The sequence below is a fragment of the Phodopus roborovskii genome, unplaced genomic scaffold, assembly GCF_943737965.1.
Source record: "Phodopus roborovskii unplaced genomic scaffold, PHOROB, whole genome shotgun sequence".
Classification (NCBI taxonomy): Eukaryota; Metazoa; Chordata; class Mammalia; order Rodentia; family Cricetidae; genus Phodopus; species Phodopus roborovskii.
Window position 1 is genome coordinate 13,961,498 of NW_026126409.1, and position 15,896 is coordinate 13,977,393.

At 46.4% G+C, this 15,896-nt stretch overlaps 1 protein-coding gene across 1 annotated transcript in view; it reads left to right on the forward strand.

The window, feature by feature from the left end:
- Myom2 (myomesin 2) overlaps nucleotides 1–15,896 on the forward strand; it is a 70,824-nt gene that overhangs the window by 9,125 nt on the left and 45,803 nt on the right. The window contains exons 2-8 of the mRNA XM_051182079.1: nucleotides 201–318; nucleotides 2,015–2,170; nucleotides 5,087–5,225; nucleotides 5,359–5,516; nucleotides 6,416–6,508; nucleotides 13,524–13,612; nucleotides 13,710–13,760. Coding sequence (XP_051038036.1) covers nucleotides 212–318; nucleotides 2,015–2,170; nucleotides 5,087–5,225; nucleotides 5,359–5,516; nucleotides 6,416–6,508; nucleotides 13,524–13,612; nucleotides 13,710–13,760 — 793 coding nt within the window. The 5' untranslated portion in view covers nucleotides 201–211. The remainder of the gene's footprint in view (nucleotides 1–200; nucleotides 319–2,014; nucleotides 2,171–5,086; nucleotides 5,226–5,358; nucleotides 5,517–6,415; nucleotides 6,509–13,523; nucleotides 13,613–13,709; nucleotides 13,761–15,896) is intronic.

Sequence of the window (15,896 nt, forward strand, 5' to 3'; positions counted from 1 at the left end):
GACTCCTTTCTGCAGTCTGCCACCTTCAGCTCAGAGTTACAGGCATGTAGCATTGAGTCTTTTCCATGCATGGTGGGGATGCTTTGCAGGGCTCCATGCTTGCATAGCAAGCACCATTTCCACAGAGCCATTGCTCCAGACCCACCGTCTCCCTTGGAAAGATCACAGGACATGAGTCCTCATGCAATTTTCTCTTCCAGGAGCACCCAAGATGTCCCTGGTGGCAGTCCCTTTCTACCAGAAAAGACATAAACACTTCGACCAGTCGTATCGAAACATCCAAACCAGGTACCTCCTGGACCAGTACTCATCAAAAAAGTAAGTTGACAGGTCCTGGCTAGAATCCTTGAATTCTGAAGTGTAGCTTTGATGTCTTCTGGCTAGAAGCTGTGCTATTCCCTGAGATCTGGAGGTGAAATGGTACACATCTCTTTTGAAGACTAAATGTTGGCTGGGTTGCATGACCTAGCTGGGTGGAGCTGTCCCATATTTTGCAGGACCTGAGGGCTGACTCTGAGCCCTCTGGTGGAGATTCCCAAGATTATGCATTACAAGCCCACCGACTCAATATTCTTCCCAGTGTCTTCTAGCAGCAGGACTTAAAGAGTCACTCACAGTATGGGACAAGGAGGAAAGCAATGGGAAGAACATTGGCAGGATCCATAGGAGATAGAGCAAAGATGAAATGAAGTCTGTTCTGACCATAGCTCCCCTACCTCAGTAGTACAGGTGCAACCCCAGAGTCCTCCCTGCCAAGTGCAGCTGGAATCTAGTCCACCTTCATCTCCAGGCTCCTGAAGGACGAGGTCTCCTCCAGCATGCAGCTCGTGCCTCTCTGGCACCATTTGTGGGGCAGCTTATCTACAGCTTCAACAGGCTGATTAGAGGGCAATGAGCAGGAAGAGACCTCAGAGTCTGGTCTTCTCTTGCTGTAGGTGCCTGCCACATGTCACCAGCACCCTATATTTAGAAATGCTTTTGGCACCCATTTAGTTGCCATCCCTTGTTATAAACAAAGCCAAACATTTGCAGCCCATCTTAACAGAGATTGAGATTCTACTACACTCTAACACACACACACACACACACACACACACACACACACACACAGCATCTTGGCTGAAAATCCATTCAGAAATGGTTGGCAGGGAAGGAGAACCACCAGCTACAGGGAGCCCAGGGGAGTATTTTTCAGAAAGTGTTTGCAGACCGAGGGAGAGTGCCACATGCAAAGATGTAGGCTTGGGTTTAGGTGTCCACATGCACATGTGTGCTTGTACTTGTATGCATATATATCAATGGATATGTGTGCCTGCACAAGTAGAGATGTTTGGCTCTGTGTGTGTGTCCATGGCCATGCATGTTCCTGCTTGTGTTTGTGTGATATATATTGGTGTATGTGTGTGCATCTGTATGTGGTATGTTGTGGTGATATATTGTTTATGATTTATTAAAGCTTGCCTAGGGATCAGAATGCAAAGCCAGCCATACTAGTTAGCCGTAGAAGCTGGCCACTGGTGGCACACACCTTTAGTCCTAGGACTCAGGAGACAGAGGCAGGTGGATCTCTATGAGTTCAAGGCCACCCAGGGATACATGAGAGTGAATCAGTCTAAAAGAGAAATGGCATAGGTGTATAAGAGAGGAGCATGGCATTCAGTATTCTTGGCAATTAAAGTCTCCATCACGTTGAGGTCAGGATCGCCCCAGCCCTGGTAGAGGTAAGAGCTCTCTGGTAGCTTGACTGCTTTGCTCCCCTGATCTTCAGCCTGAACCCCATCATCTGTCTCTGGGTTTTTATTATTTGTGTCACAGAATGTGTGCATACAAATGTATGAGGTGTGCCCAGGTGCATCTGTACGGGTATTCATGTACATATGTGTGCACTTGTGTGCTTATGCTCTGGGAGCATGTGTGTATGCTGCAGGGAGGGTTGGGTGTGTAGAAAGGAAGCAGTGTTAGTGTAAGCATTAGTAACTTTCCAGCACACCTAATCATTTTCACTGTTTGTCAGGCGAGCAACTACCCAGTCATCATCCCAGAGGTCTCTGTCAGAGAGGTCCTCTTTGCAGAGAGCTTCCAGTCAGAGCTCCACTGGGGGGATGACCTGCAGGCTCTGTGCAAAGCGGTTGAGCACAGCAGAAGAGGAGGAAGCTGAAAATGAAAATAGGTAACTGCTTTTCATCCTCCATTGGCTCTAACACATAGCACCCGTGCTTCTAGGTGCTGGCATCCAATTCATCTGTGACCTTGGGCAGAGAGGGGTAAGTGGGTACTAGCCCGGGAGGTTCAGCAGGCAGAAGCCAGGCATGCTTATAACCACAGTGGAGAGCTTCTTTCCATCATTTGCTTATTCTGTGCCATCTGATGTCAGCCCCAACACACAAAGAATGGCAACTGCCTCTCCATCATTATACTGGCCAGGGCTGAGTTTCCATCACAGCCTCTGTGGCTGTTGTCCCTTGGAGCAAGGTCATTTTCTGAGGAGGCAGCCAGTGTTTAAACAGCTGTCTCTGTGGACACTAAGGGCTATGAAGGGTTCCATAAATCATCATATCTGTCATAGGAAAGAGAAGGACCAGCCAGAATGTCAGTCCTAAAGTTACAAAATCCAAGTGATGGAGAAACAGTTGGTAGTTGTGTGTTGGTCTTTCAAGAAAAACATTAGTAGGTCTGAAGAGATGGCTCAATAGTTAAGACACTTGCTGCTCTTGCCAGGGACATGAGTTTGAATCCCAGGTGCCTGGAAACCACCTGTAACTCCAGGTCCAGGAGATCCTATGCCTCTGGCCTCCTCTTACACCTACATCCATGGGCATACTATCCATGAGAGAATAATATGAGCAGCCACACACTTATATCTCTCTCCCACTATTCCCTACCATTTCCCAGAATTTCTCTTAAAGAAACTCCAATTCGCAAGGACACATGAGAATGAAATATGCATGCTTCACTTGAAAGTTGCTCAATGGTGGATAGCCCAAAGGACAGTCTTCTTTTCAGTTGTTTGGAAAGGACAGTTATCCAGCAACAATGATACATTTTAGAATGGTAATACAAAGTGAGATGGGAGCAACACTCCTGGTGTGTTTAGATTCCTAGCGTATTATTCTTTTAAATCCAAGGACAGTAAACCCATAGCCCTAGGAATTCCCAGCAATGTCAAAGATAAGATTATTTTAAGTGTACTTCTAATGACATTTGCACTATCATTTAGATAGTTAAAACGTGTGTTTAAAGAATAAAATGCAAGCTAGTTGGTGGTGGTGCAAGCCTTTAATCCCAACACTCTGGATGCAGAGGCATATTTATCTCTCTGAGTTCAAGGCCAGCCTGGTCTACAGAGTGAGTTCCAGGACAGCTAGGGCTATTACACAGAGAAGCTGTCTCAAAATAAAAAAATCGAAACAAAAGGATAAAATGCACAAGTTCAGTACTTACAAAGAACCACATACTAGAGGAATTGTCAAACAGTGAAATTATAATTTAAAATTCAGGTCTTGCAGTAAGGTAACAGCCCTCCATGGAATCACATGGACACCACCCATTTAAGGACTTAGTTTACATTGAAATGTGCTATACCTTAGGAATTTATGACATGAAAAATACTATATATGTGGATTTATAAGTATGGATTTTTTTCATCTTTTAAAAATAGTTTAAAATGCCTTAGGTATATTTACTGTGCCATGCAAAATGTATAAATTGATTTTATTATAAAGTGAGGGCTTCTGGTGTTAAGAAATGACTTCAGAGTGTAAATGGTGGGTTGTAGGGGTGTAGCTCAGTGGGAGAGTGCTTGTTTAGCATCTGTGGTGTTCTGGGTATCACCCTGAGTCCCACATAAACCAGGTATGTCAGCATGACTTTATTCCCGGCATTTTGGAGGTAGAAGCAAGAGGATTGGAAGTTCAAGTCATCTTTGGCTCTATAGCGAGTTTCAGGTCAACCTGGGCTACACGGGACATGAACACTCTGAAGTTTTAAGTGTCCAATTGTTTTGGAAAGATATCTCCTGATTATATTTAAGTTTGGGGACTAGTTGTTGGTCATTTGAGCCATGCTGTTTTGTGCCCATCAGTTATACATCAGTGTGACTTTGAACATAATATGCAAGTTCTTGTCCCTCAGTGTCCTCACTGTAAAGTGAGGAAAGTGACATCACTTTGAATGGTTGGTATGTTGGTTATGAACCTCGTATGGTTTTTCCACAGTCTCAGAGGACAGAAATCTTCATGGCACACAGGGCCTTCACATTGGGTTTTCTCACTTTGAGTCTGGGTTTGAGTTCTGATGGTGCCTCTTAGCCCATTGTAGACGCCAGTCCTCTTGGTAGGTATAGGATTGCAGGTGTTGGCCAGCCCTATACTGTCCCCCATAGAATTATCATCTTTTACTGTCATCACTCATATGGTGTCTTCCTCATGTCAGGTCTTGAGATCACTTCTTCCTCCGAAAGTAGATTGGGTGATTAGTGAGTGATCCTGGGGTTGAGGGAGATGATACCATTGCATTGTGGGGCAGCCGAGGAGGATGAGTGTGCCCTGCTGAGCACCGACAGGAACCTCTGTTATTCGTTATATACACTACCACTATCACCAGTCCTAGTTGTTATCACAAGCTCTTACCATTCCTTGAAGACATTAGTCCAGTCTGGTACATACTTGTCCTTGGCTTTGACAGGAAGGAGTGACTCTGACTTTCCAGGACTAAGGCTGGTGTTTCTTCATTGTTTGTGAACACTCAACTTCTACATGCAGGGATCTTTCCAAGCACCCACATGTACATGCCCCGGAGGACTCTAGTGCTGTCTCCCTTGCCAAAGAAAGCAAGAGATGTGTGCTGTCGATATCTATATTAATAAACCACACACCTGCTGTTCTTTGTAACTTCCTGTGTGCCGTTAACACACTTTGAAAAGAGAGGCAAAATTGAGTAGAAAAAAAAGTTGTTTTGTTTCCCCCCATCATCTTCTTTTATCCCTCCACGCTGAGGGATGGGTAGCCAGATCAGTGTTGTCTGTCAGTCAGTGCCACAAAGTCTTGTCATATGTCCTATGACTAACAGAATCTCTTGGCTGTCATAGGTACCGGTCCCTAGAGGCATCTTATGGAGAAGCTAAGAGGCAGCGTTTTCTTAGTGAGCTGGCCCAGCTGGAGGAGAATGTACACCTGGCACGGTCACTGGCTCGTGACAAGTTGGACAAGTACTTCCTGGAGCAGACGGTAAGGGGACCTCCAAGCTCCTCCGGGTGTATAGAAGGAGAGAGTTCATCTGCATGCAGGCAGTCTAATGCTTCACTGCTAGTGGGCTACTCCTGCCACACCCAACCTGACTACCCTTGCTTCTTCTCGGCAGGTGGAAGACAAGCTATCTTGGGAGAGACACTCATTTGAAGACCGGATGAGCAGAGCCCCTGAGATCTTGGTGAGGTTAAGGTCCCATACCATCTGGGAGCGGATGTCCGTGAAGCTTTGCTTCACTGTACAAGGATTCCCCACACCTGTGGTGCAATGGTGAGAGGCAGCATTTGGGGCTGCTTTCCTCTTAGAACTGTGTGCATGGAAGGCGAGCATGCATGAGAGCCTGTCCTATAGACCTATGGAAGCCCATGTGGAAAATGCATGCACAAAATTCAAGCTGCCTATTCAGTTAATGGTCTATCATTCAAATTTTAGGAACACTGTCCTGATGTCTCTCTCAGAGCATTCTGTTGAAGGGTTAGCTCCCTGAATAGGCATGCATGTTGGTTGTCTTGGCTGTTGTCTATACACTAGCTTCATTGCTGACCATGTACAGAGAGCCTATATATCTGCTTTAGTTATAGGTGGGCTCATGGAGGGAAGTTGTAAATATTAGAGAGTTAAATCTTTAAGCTCTACAGACCCTTCTTGTTCACCTGCTGTTGCAATCACAGATTGCTGAATATATCCCCTTGTGTCCCTGATCTCTTACAGGAGTCTTGTAACCTTGTAGCTCAGCTCATCCATGGTATTAGGAGACAAGGGATTATTCCAAGGCTTGCCCAACCATAGCACAGCCTGTGGTGGCTGAGTCCTGTTTTACAGGTGGGGGCTGGAGCTTCTAGGACCAGGGCTTCATGCACTCTGTGATGTCCTCCTCATGTGTTCCAGCTGCAATGTGGCCTGATGGGCCAGGCTGAGACCTGGCTAGCAGCAGCTACATTTCTTTTCAAATGGAATGGTAATTTCTGAATTCATAAGAGGTTTAAGCAGATTTAGGCAGTTGTCTGCTAGAATGTTACAACTCTTGCCTAGAAAGCAGGATCCAGAGCACCTTGCAGTAATGGGCAGGGGAAAGAGGAGCAGGTGTTTCTTAGAGCACAAAGGGGATTGGGACAAAACTGCAAAAATATATCTGCTACTACACCAAAGTGAATGTTTCTCACCACCAGGTACAAAGACGGCAGTCTGATCTGCCAGGCAGGTGAGCCAGGGAAGTACCGGATTGAGAGCAGGTATGGCGTGCACACCCTGGAGATCAACAGGTGAGGATCCACAAATGGGTTCACATACTAACCACATGAAAATGCTAAAGACAGCAGAAGCTGGAGCCCAAGGCAGAGAGATTGGGATGTGTAGGTCAGCCGGATCCACTGAGACCTGAGTGCATCCATAATCTCTGTGTGCTTGGAAGAGTCACATGATGGCACACACATGTTTCACTCACACACACAGATGCAGACAGACAGGCTTATTTTTCCTGTGTCTTTACCTAGATGCTTGCTTAGAATAAAAACATATTCTTCTATTTTAATTAAAATATTTTATGCATTGGGTTTTGTTGAAGAATGGAAGATTGTGGTCGCTACCTAATAGCAAGGTAGAATCATGCAATGATAGCTTCAGTGGATAAGTGTGTTTGGCCCTTAGCAGACCTGGAGCTGGACACCAGAGCCAAGGAGAGGTTGGAGTCCACAGATAGAAAGTGACAGCAGGAGGCTTCTGGATGAACACACCTAGCATGATCCTTGATGAGTCTAGGCTGTGGTGCCAGCTCTTCCCTGATGGTCATGGATGAGGGGCTCCATTCGGATGGAGGAGGGGGTCAAAGTGAATGGTTTTGCTCTTGAGGTCATGCTCCAACATGAGCCTGTTTGGACTGGAAGCTCTGTTAGGCCCTGGCCCTGCAGTTCAGATGGAATTTCTCTTTTCTGTTTCCTAGCTTCCCCTCGCCCTCTTTCTATCTGTTTCCTTATGACTCCTTGGGGGAGACAGTCCCTTCTCTGGGGTTATCTTGGTGACCTGAGGTCAGGATAGTGCTGTCCCTGAGCCCTGCATGACTGTGGGCCCCTCCCTCAAGTGTGCAAGTGCCACTCCTCCACAGCTATCCAGTCTTTACTAGGTTGGGAGCCCTGCCCCCCATAAGCTCCATCTCCTGACTCACAGCTGGTTGGTTTCTTCTGTCATCCACTGGTAGCCCACTGAGTGCCAGGTGCTGTGCTAGGTGAGGCAGTACACGGATGGCCACCAAAATTGCCCTTGCTGTTTGGTGTTTAGAAAGTGTCCTGTATTGAGCATAGGTGAATAACAGATAGGTGATGGCCTGGGGTAGCAGACCATAACAAAACGAGGACCAGGGATAATTTGCTTGAGAAGATGCAGCTCGAGTTTTCATGGTGAGAGGGTGCTAGTGGGAAGTGGCTGTTGGGCGAAGGGTCTCCAACAGTATCTCATGACACACAGGTGCTGGGCTAGACAGGGGTGGGGGGGGGGATGGTCGGGGGAGTGAGAGGAAGGAGAACTGGAGGCCAGAGATAGGCTTGTAGACCAGGGAACCAGCAGGGCAGGTAGGATGCTGGCTTTGCTTAGAAGTTGAGACAAGTTGAAGGGGGAGGGAGGGGCCCTAGTTGACACTTGCTGAAACTCAAGAATTATGAACCAGATGTGGAGCAGGGAGGGACCGGTACGATTGATGAGAGGGATCCAGAGGGATCCAGGCTACCTTACCTACTCTGCAGGTAGACTCATGTATCTCTGGTGGAAGCATTCTGTACAGGGGCAAAGCCAGTTGGGTGGGTGTGGCTCCACAGCAGCAATTGGAGGATAGGTCTCAGAGCAGGGGCACTCTCTGGACAGTGACTCTTCCCTTGACTTCTGAGGATCAGCTGGCAGTAAGGCAAGACCAGTTTTCTCAGGAGACACCGAGGTCAGGGTAACTGATCCCTGGGCAGGGGTGCTCTGACCAGGAGGCCTGGGTAGGCTGGTTTGAGTGAGCAGTTAGCTTTTTGTCAAGAAGTGTTTTCTCTTTAGCAAGCATGAAAATAGTCACACCCCCCACCAATGTTGGCAGCATTCAGACTTTACACCCAGAATAACATCAGATTTAAGCAGAGAAGAAACACCCAGAGTGAACTAAGTTAGTTGGCCCTGGTAGGGCCATGATAGAATGATGCAGAAACACAAGTCTCTTGACTCACATCTGCCAAGAGCAGCATATCTCCTCTCTCTCTCTCTCTCTCTCTCTCTCTCTCTCTCTCTCTCTCTCTCTCTCTCCTTCCCTCTCCCTCTCTCTCTTCTTTTTTCCCCACCTGGGCGTCCTTAGCACATCAAGTGAATTTCATGTTCTTCAAGGAAAGAGCAATGGGAAACTCCACAAATTATAGCCCAGCTCAGCTGTTGATTCCGATGTGCTGAGCCATGGGTCATCTGATCCACGGCGTCTCCAGGGTGTGGAATGCCTTGTCGGTGTCTCTAGCTGGTGGTGGAGTGAGCTTTTCCTTGCATTCTGAGATGACATTTGGTCCTATGAATGTTCTTTGGCTGCTGCATCGGAATTCTTAAGACACTTTAAAGCAAACCAGGTCCTTGGTACTATTTGAGCTTGTAGTCTGCATATATATATATATATATATATATATATATATATATACACACACACACACACACACACACTCATACTTTTTTCCTCTGGCCACCTATAATGAGAGCTCTCCCCACCCAAGGGTTTTTATGTTGTTCTCTTATTCTGAGGGAGCATTTAGAACAGTCTGACAATCTGTCTCGTTTCTTGTTAGTGGCACCACCATCAACTCCCCCTCCTGCCCTGCCCTGTAGAAAGTTTTCATGACTAAACTTCTCTTATACTTTGCGTTTTGACTTTGGTATCTAGTTCTGAGTTAAGATTTAAGCTCTGAGTCTGATTTTACATCCCGTATCATTTAAGGTCCCGGAATGTTGCCTACCAATGAGTAATGCACTTAGGATGTCTGTCCATCTTTAGGAAAGATAAAATTGCATTAGTTCTCACAGGAAGTTGTGTTGAGACACTTTTACCCTGAGATTTTGAGAGGCAAAGGTGACCCTAAGGAAGTAAAAATTGAGACTGAAAAAAAACCCTCCTATTCTGGGAACCCATCCAGACAGAAAGTAAAACCCTTGCAAAGTTCTCTCAGCATGAAGCAAAGGCTAGAATTAGACACTAGGTTTGCTGAACATTCCCCGTGGGTGTCCGGAGGAGCAGAAGGGAGGGAAGGTCCACCTAGGACACAGTGGGGATGGAAGTCATGGTTCACTGTCTCCAAGTCAGCCTTTGCTGAAATCAGAGTTTGCTGAAGCTCCCAGAGCCACCCACCCTCTTCTTCTCTGCCTCCTGTCTGTCCCTGCCCTGGGCATCCTGTTTCCTACCGCTCTACTACACTCAGTAGTGAGGGAGTATTCCAGGGGCCCACTTCAATATGTGGATGGGTGCTCAGTTATAATCTATCTATCTATCTATCTATCTATCTATCTATCTATCTATCTATCTATCTATCTGCTTCAAAGTTCTGTCTGTAGAGTTCAAAACAGCAAGGTGAACAAGATAAAGGAAGGTACTAGAAGTTGTTCCGGGGAACACTGTCATAAATCAAGGGGTCTCATATTTGGGCATGTGGGGGTTCCCTTCCCAGTGTGGAGGAAGCTGTGGGGTCTGCCTCCTGAGCTGGCTTCCCTAAGCACAGGAGGAAGAGGCGCTTCTCCCATCAGACCTCCTAACTCCATGCCTTTGTGCTACAAGTGCTAATGGGTGAACGGAGGAGCTAATTAGTGCTAATGCGTTAGGTGGCGCTGTCCCATCTTCATGTCTGAGTCAGCCCAGGGCAAGCTGGGAGTTACAGTGAGGCCTCATCTCTTCAGCACTCCTGTGGCCCATTACCTGACAAGCTTTGCTCTCTTCCTGGGACGTTCCTAACCCAAGAACAGCTCAGAGGGCTGGGAAGCCTCTGATGTTTGCAGGACTCTGGGGAAAGAAAGGAAACTTTGTACAGGAGAGAGAGAGAGAGAAAGAGAGAGAGAGAGAGAGAGAGAGAGAGAGAGAGAGAGAGAGAGAGAGAGAGAGAAGGGGGCTCTCTTTTGGTTCAATGGTTGAGCTAGTGCATTTTAACTGATGACGATGGGCTTGACATTTAATATTTATATTATTACATTTACAAAACTGTAAGTTTTCCAAATACATTGCTTTATTTTAACCACCAAAGTCACCCTTATAGAGCATTTTAGGGATTTAAAACATAGGTACCTTTTGCAGGGGATAACATTGATAGAGGAGGGCTGTGAGCTGATCCACAGAAGTGCATGTTACCAAGGTACCGTGGCTGGAGTTCTGCTGCCTCGGCAGCCGTGTTTTTTCTGACTGACCACTGTTGAGAACAACCCCGACTTGCCAAGATAAGCACTTATAAACAGAAACAAGCTTTTACCTTGAGCTTAGGGACATCAACATCAATCAATTAAACAGAGGTGGTAGAAGCGTTACTGAGGCCTAGGCCCAGACAGACTATATACTACATAAATTAAATACCCTAGAGTGCTAAATACTGCCCTTAGTTGTGCAAGTAGAACACGCATGATACATCTGAGCACACACATTTACTCTGGATTGAAAAATTGAAGAATTTTGCGGTGCAGCAAAGGAGATGCAGCTTGGAGACCGTTTTATTTCCACGAAGGGCTGTTGACGGGATTGGAGATGGTGAGATCTACGCAGTGGACTGGACACTCAGGACCATCTGTGTCCACACTTTTCTGAGAACTCTTCATGGCCTACGTGTTAATCCCCTCCTCAGCTCTGAGGACCAGGTGATCTGCAGGGCCAAGGGCAGCCTTTGTCCTCTGGGCTTCTCCTGGAAGTCCTGCCCAGGCTTCTCAATGAACTCTGCTATCTGTTGGGTGCTTGCTTTGGGTGTTCTGCTTCTACTTCCAGGCTTTGTCTGTGCCTCTGTGTGGCCCCTGTTGGGCTCCGTGTCAGTCAGGCAGTCACATCCAGAGACTTTGTCTTTTTCCACCGGCTTTCCAGAACCTGCAGCCATGCCTATAGTCACCATGATGTCATTTTTCTCATTTTGAAATGCCATTGCTGGTGGAGGGTGGGTGAGTGTCAGTGGAACACGCATGCATGTTGTGGAACTTTCTACTGTGCACTGTTCTCTTGCAAGGCTGTCCGCAGAATTTCAAACCCCAAAGCTGATTGTCTCCTAATCAAAGCAGGCCGGCACTGCACTGTGCTGACGGGTAGCAGCTAGCGTTCACTCCTCCCAGGTGAATGGAACATAATGTACTGGCATGAGTGTCCAGATGGACAGGGCTGTGTTGACCTCTGTAAGCAGTGGTATTTAAGGGAGGGGGCAGATGTCATGTCTGACACAGCAAAAGTGGGCTGAAACTCCCAAGAGAGAAGAAGGGAGTTGGCAGACAGTGCAGTTCTCAGAAAATTCACTCCCCTTTCCTAGAGATATTAAATCTTAGGTCAAAGAAAATATTTTCAGATCTGAAAGCAATGGAGAAGAAAGTCAGGTGACCAAGAACTTCCAGGATAGAGCTTTGTCTCTGGGAATACTGGCTTTATGATGAGACTTGGGCAAAGCTTTTCTTCCTTAAAAGTGAATTTGTGCTGTTTCTTCCCCAAGATTAAGGCCTCACTCAGTGCCCCAGTTTGGAGGGAAACAGCAGCAGGCATGCAAATTTTGGAGCCATGTGGGCCCTTGATTTCCAATTTCTCCAAGTGCCAAATTATCTCATGGTGCTCTGCAGGATCCATAGCGATATTATGTAATAGAGTAGCTGAGGGTTGTGGTGCTGGGAAAATGGCATAGTCAGCAGAAGGCTTGCTATGCAAGCATGAGGACCCCAGTTCTCTCCAGAATCTATAGGACAAAGTAGGGCAGAGTGGCTTGTGCTTGTAATCTTAGTGTTGCTGGCATAAAACCAGGTGGAAACCTGGGGCTTTCTAGCTAGTTAGCCTAGTTTAGCCCAAGCTCCAGGCCAATTGGAAACCCTGCTTCCAAAATCATGGTGGGCAGATCCCAAGGAACATTTCCAGAAGATGACCTCTGGCTTTCATATGTGTGCACAAACATGTATCCATATGTATATGCAAATGAGCGCGTGCGAGCGCGCACGCGCGCGCACACACACACACACACACACACTGGAGAGAGAGAGAGAGAGAGAGAGAGAGAGAGAGAGAGAGAGAGAAAGAGAGAGGGAGGGGGGGAGGGAGGGAGAGAGACTCCTATCAGAACTTGATGGAGTACCTGGTATAAACCTGAGAATATGAAACTTCCTGCCTGTCTCTTGTCACATTTTCTGGGGAAGATGAAGGAGTGTCAGTTCACAACCATGGAAGTAGCCCCACTTCTGAAGGACAGAAGTGAGGAAATGAGAACTCTGTGCCCTGAAAGTTTGGGCCTTTGCCAATTCATGGTCATAGTCTTTCTGGGATGGACATACACCCATGTCTTAGGTGGGGCACAGCCTGGGTGTTTTAATGAGACCCATATGGGTCATTCCAATCTGTGGATTGTAGCATTTGTGGTTCTCAACATCAGCTACTGTCCTGAGAGTCCTTCTGGGGAGTGAGGTGGGGTTCTGGATCTGCTTTACATGAGTAGCAGGGTGCTCTGCACTTAAAAAGGCTCAGGGTTTCTTCTCAGGCCTTAGATACAAGCTTGGGTTACTGCTTGGGGCTCTGGTGTGTCTCAGCAGCCTGCTCATGCTGTGATCTCAGAGCCATTTACAATAGGACAGTGGCAGGCACAGTCCTAGATGGGAAGCATCAAGACAACATAGAAGCTGGGACCAATTGGCAGCTCCTGGGCTACTTTGAGCCAACTAGAGACCAGGTCCTAGGGAGGAGAGCAACTCCTTTCTACAGGACAGGCACAAGACTCTCCCAAACTTGCTTCTTCATTAACCCAGCAGGAGGTTCTGCTGTGGACCATGATCCCAGAAGCCTTCCCAGTGACTACACAAAACAACAGACTCAACTGGGCTGAGAAACAGGGCCAGACAGACCGATGACTTCTCCTTGAGAGTGAAATAAGTGATTTCTGGAAGCTCCCCTATCTTTGGAGTCAGGCATTCATCTGTATCTGTCTTGCTCTTCGTTCCAAGATAGAGCTGGCGTTGCTCTCCAGTAAATCCATGTGATTCAGACCACATGGTTTGCTTTCCAGGAATGCTTTGTTCAAGTTCAGGAGGCTGACACTGTCAGAACACCTCACAAACTCCCTTTCTCTTCCCAAGGGCCAACTTTGAGGACACAGCCACTTACTCAGCAGTAGCCACGAACCCTCATGGACAAGTGTCAACCAATGCTGCTGTGGTGGTGAGAAGTATGTCCTGCTGTCTGCTGTCTGTCTGAGGTCTGGGGAGAAGGCCTTTGTCCTTGCCTGTCTCTTTAGTGTCACATTCACCTAATTTTCCCCACAGGGTACCGAGGAGATGAGGAACCATTGCACTCTGTAGGACTCCCAATTGGATGTAAGTATGCCTGGGTGTCTTTGTCAGGGAAGATGCTTAGTGACATAGCATGAAAGTGAGAAATGATTTTGTTAGGATAAAATCTTGGTTAACTTTATGTTTCTAATACCTTTTCAGGTTTTCCCAGCCAGTGTTATTGTCTGATAATTTTCTCTGCTGGCAAGCTGGTGTCTTTAGGCACAGGTGAAAGTATCACTTGTGGAGTCTTTATGTATCTGAATTGGAAAAAAGAAATGAGTACAAATTCTTAGGCACAATCTGTGATGGCTCCATGTTTTGTGTATGAGGACACTCCATGGGCCTGAAGGTCCCGAGGCCATTTGTATGGAGCAGATACCTAAGGTCTAGATGGGACACACAGCCAGTGTATGCTGAGAGTGATACACCCTGCCTCAGTGTCTGACAGACATCTTCCTCATGCGCGGTACCCTGTAGCAGGTGGCCCCTTGTGCCTACTGTCACTGTCAGTGCCACTCCACTTGCCTTCAAACACCACACATCAGGATGGGAAGAAACTACCTATCAGCAAATAGGCTCCTTGTTCACAGTGACCTGCAGTGGCCCAGTCATGAGCCATGCATTTCCCTGTGACCCAGGTTGGTTTTTCCCTGGGAGGCCCAAGAGTTGTGCTGACCCAGACCAGGTGAGGGAGGCCACCAGTGATGAGAACCTACTTCCAATTAACTCATGTATGGTTCAGGGGCAAGCTTTAAGTTTGACCTATACTTCTACCAGGGGAATTGTGCTTTCTGTGGAGGCTTTAGCTCCTCCATGATTCTATTTACACATGAGCCCTAATCTGAAGAACTGACTACAGCATTTCCTGAGGACAGACCCTTTGGCAACTACTACAGTTTCTTTTTGGTGTTTATGCATGCATTTTTTGGGTGAGTCCACACCCAACATTTGGCTGGTATTAAACCACCCCAGGAGCATAGGGCATGTCAAGGTCGACATAAGGAGTTCTAAGGATCTGGAGTCCCATACACCTTGAACACTCAGACCTTTGAGTTAGCTGCCCTACTCCTGTATTTCTTTTATTAAAGATTTATTTCTAAACAGAATATAATATATATAGTTATATAGTTAGGAAATGCCTTTAGATCATGATGATATTAGATGCTCTTGTATTTATCACATATTTATTTATTTAGTAATATTTTTGCCCTTTTGAAATTAGTGTCAAGTTCACATGGCATAGAATTAATCCCTTAAAGCACACAGTTCAGCCGTTCTTCAGCTATTTTAAAAGCTGGAACTGGTAAGATCTTCTGGACACTCAGCCCATCCTCCTAGTCAAAATTACCTCCTCCATTTTGAGGATAGTTTCTGAACTTTCCCCACATGCTGTGTTTTTAAATCACAGATTTTTTTCTTTTAGTTTTAAAATTTTAATTTTTTTGTTTTGTTGTTTGTTTGTTTTTCAAGTCAGGGTTTCTTTGTTGTAGCCCTGACTACAGAACTAGCTCTGTAGACCAGGTTGGCCTCAAACTCAAAGAGATCCACCTGCCTCTGCTTTCTGAGTGCTGGGATAAAAAATGTAGACTACTATTGCTTCGCCCAAAATTTTGCTTTTTAAATATGGTGATACAAACTGATAATCATGTCACTTGGGATGTGGAGTCAGGAAGATCATAGCTGAAGGCTAGCCTGAGCTACATAATACAACCTTGTCTCAATGAAGAACTGGGTCTATAGTTTAGTGGTAGAATACTTGCCTGCCTAGCATGTGAAAGGCCCTGAGTCTGATAACAGTGCTACAACAACTAATTAAACAATGCCCGTTGACCCTCTCCTAAGAGGTTTAGTCTGATTCTAGTGGACATCTCTGGGTCTAGTTAGTTTACTTGCTGTGAAATGACAGATAAGAACAGTTCCACAGCTTATTTTAAAGAGGAAAATGCCATGACTTCAGTAGGTATGACTTTCTCAAAGTCACCCTTTGGGCTGAGGTGAGGCATAAATCCTGTGCTGTAAACAGTTAGGTCTGCAGGTCTGCATTGAATGTCCCTGTCCCTAATGACAAGACAGATTAGCTACTTGTCTGACTACAGAATGGCAGTCTCCCAGGAGGGTGACTGACAAGGGGCCTTTGTTTCCCATGGTTCTGGGTTTGTGGACCTGATAGATCAAGCT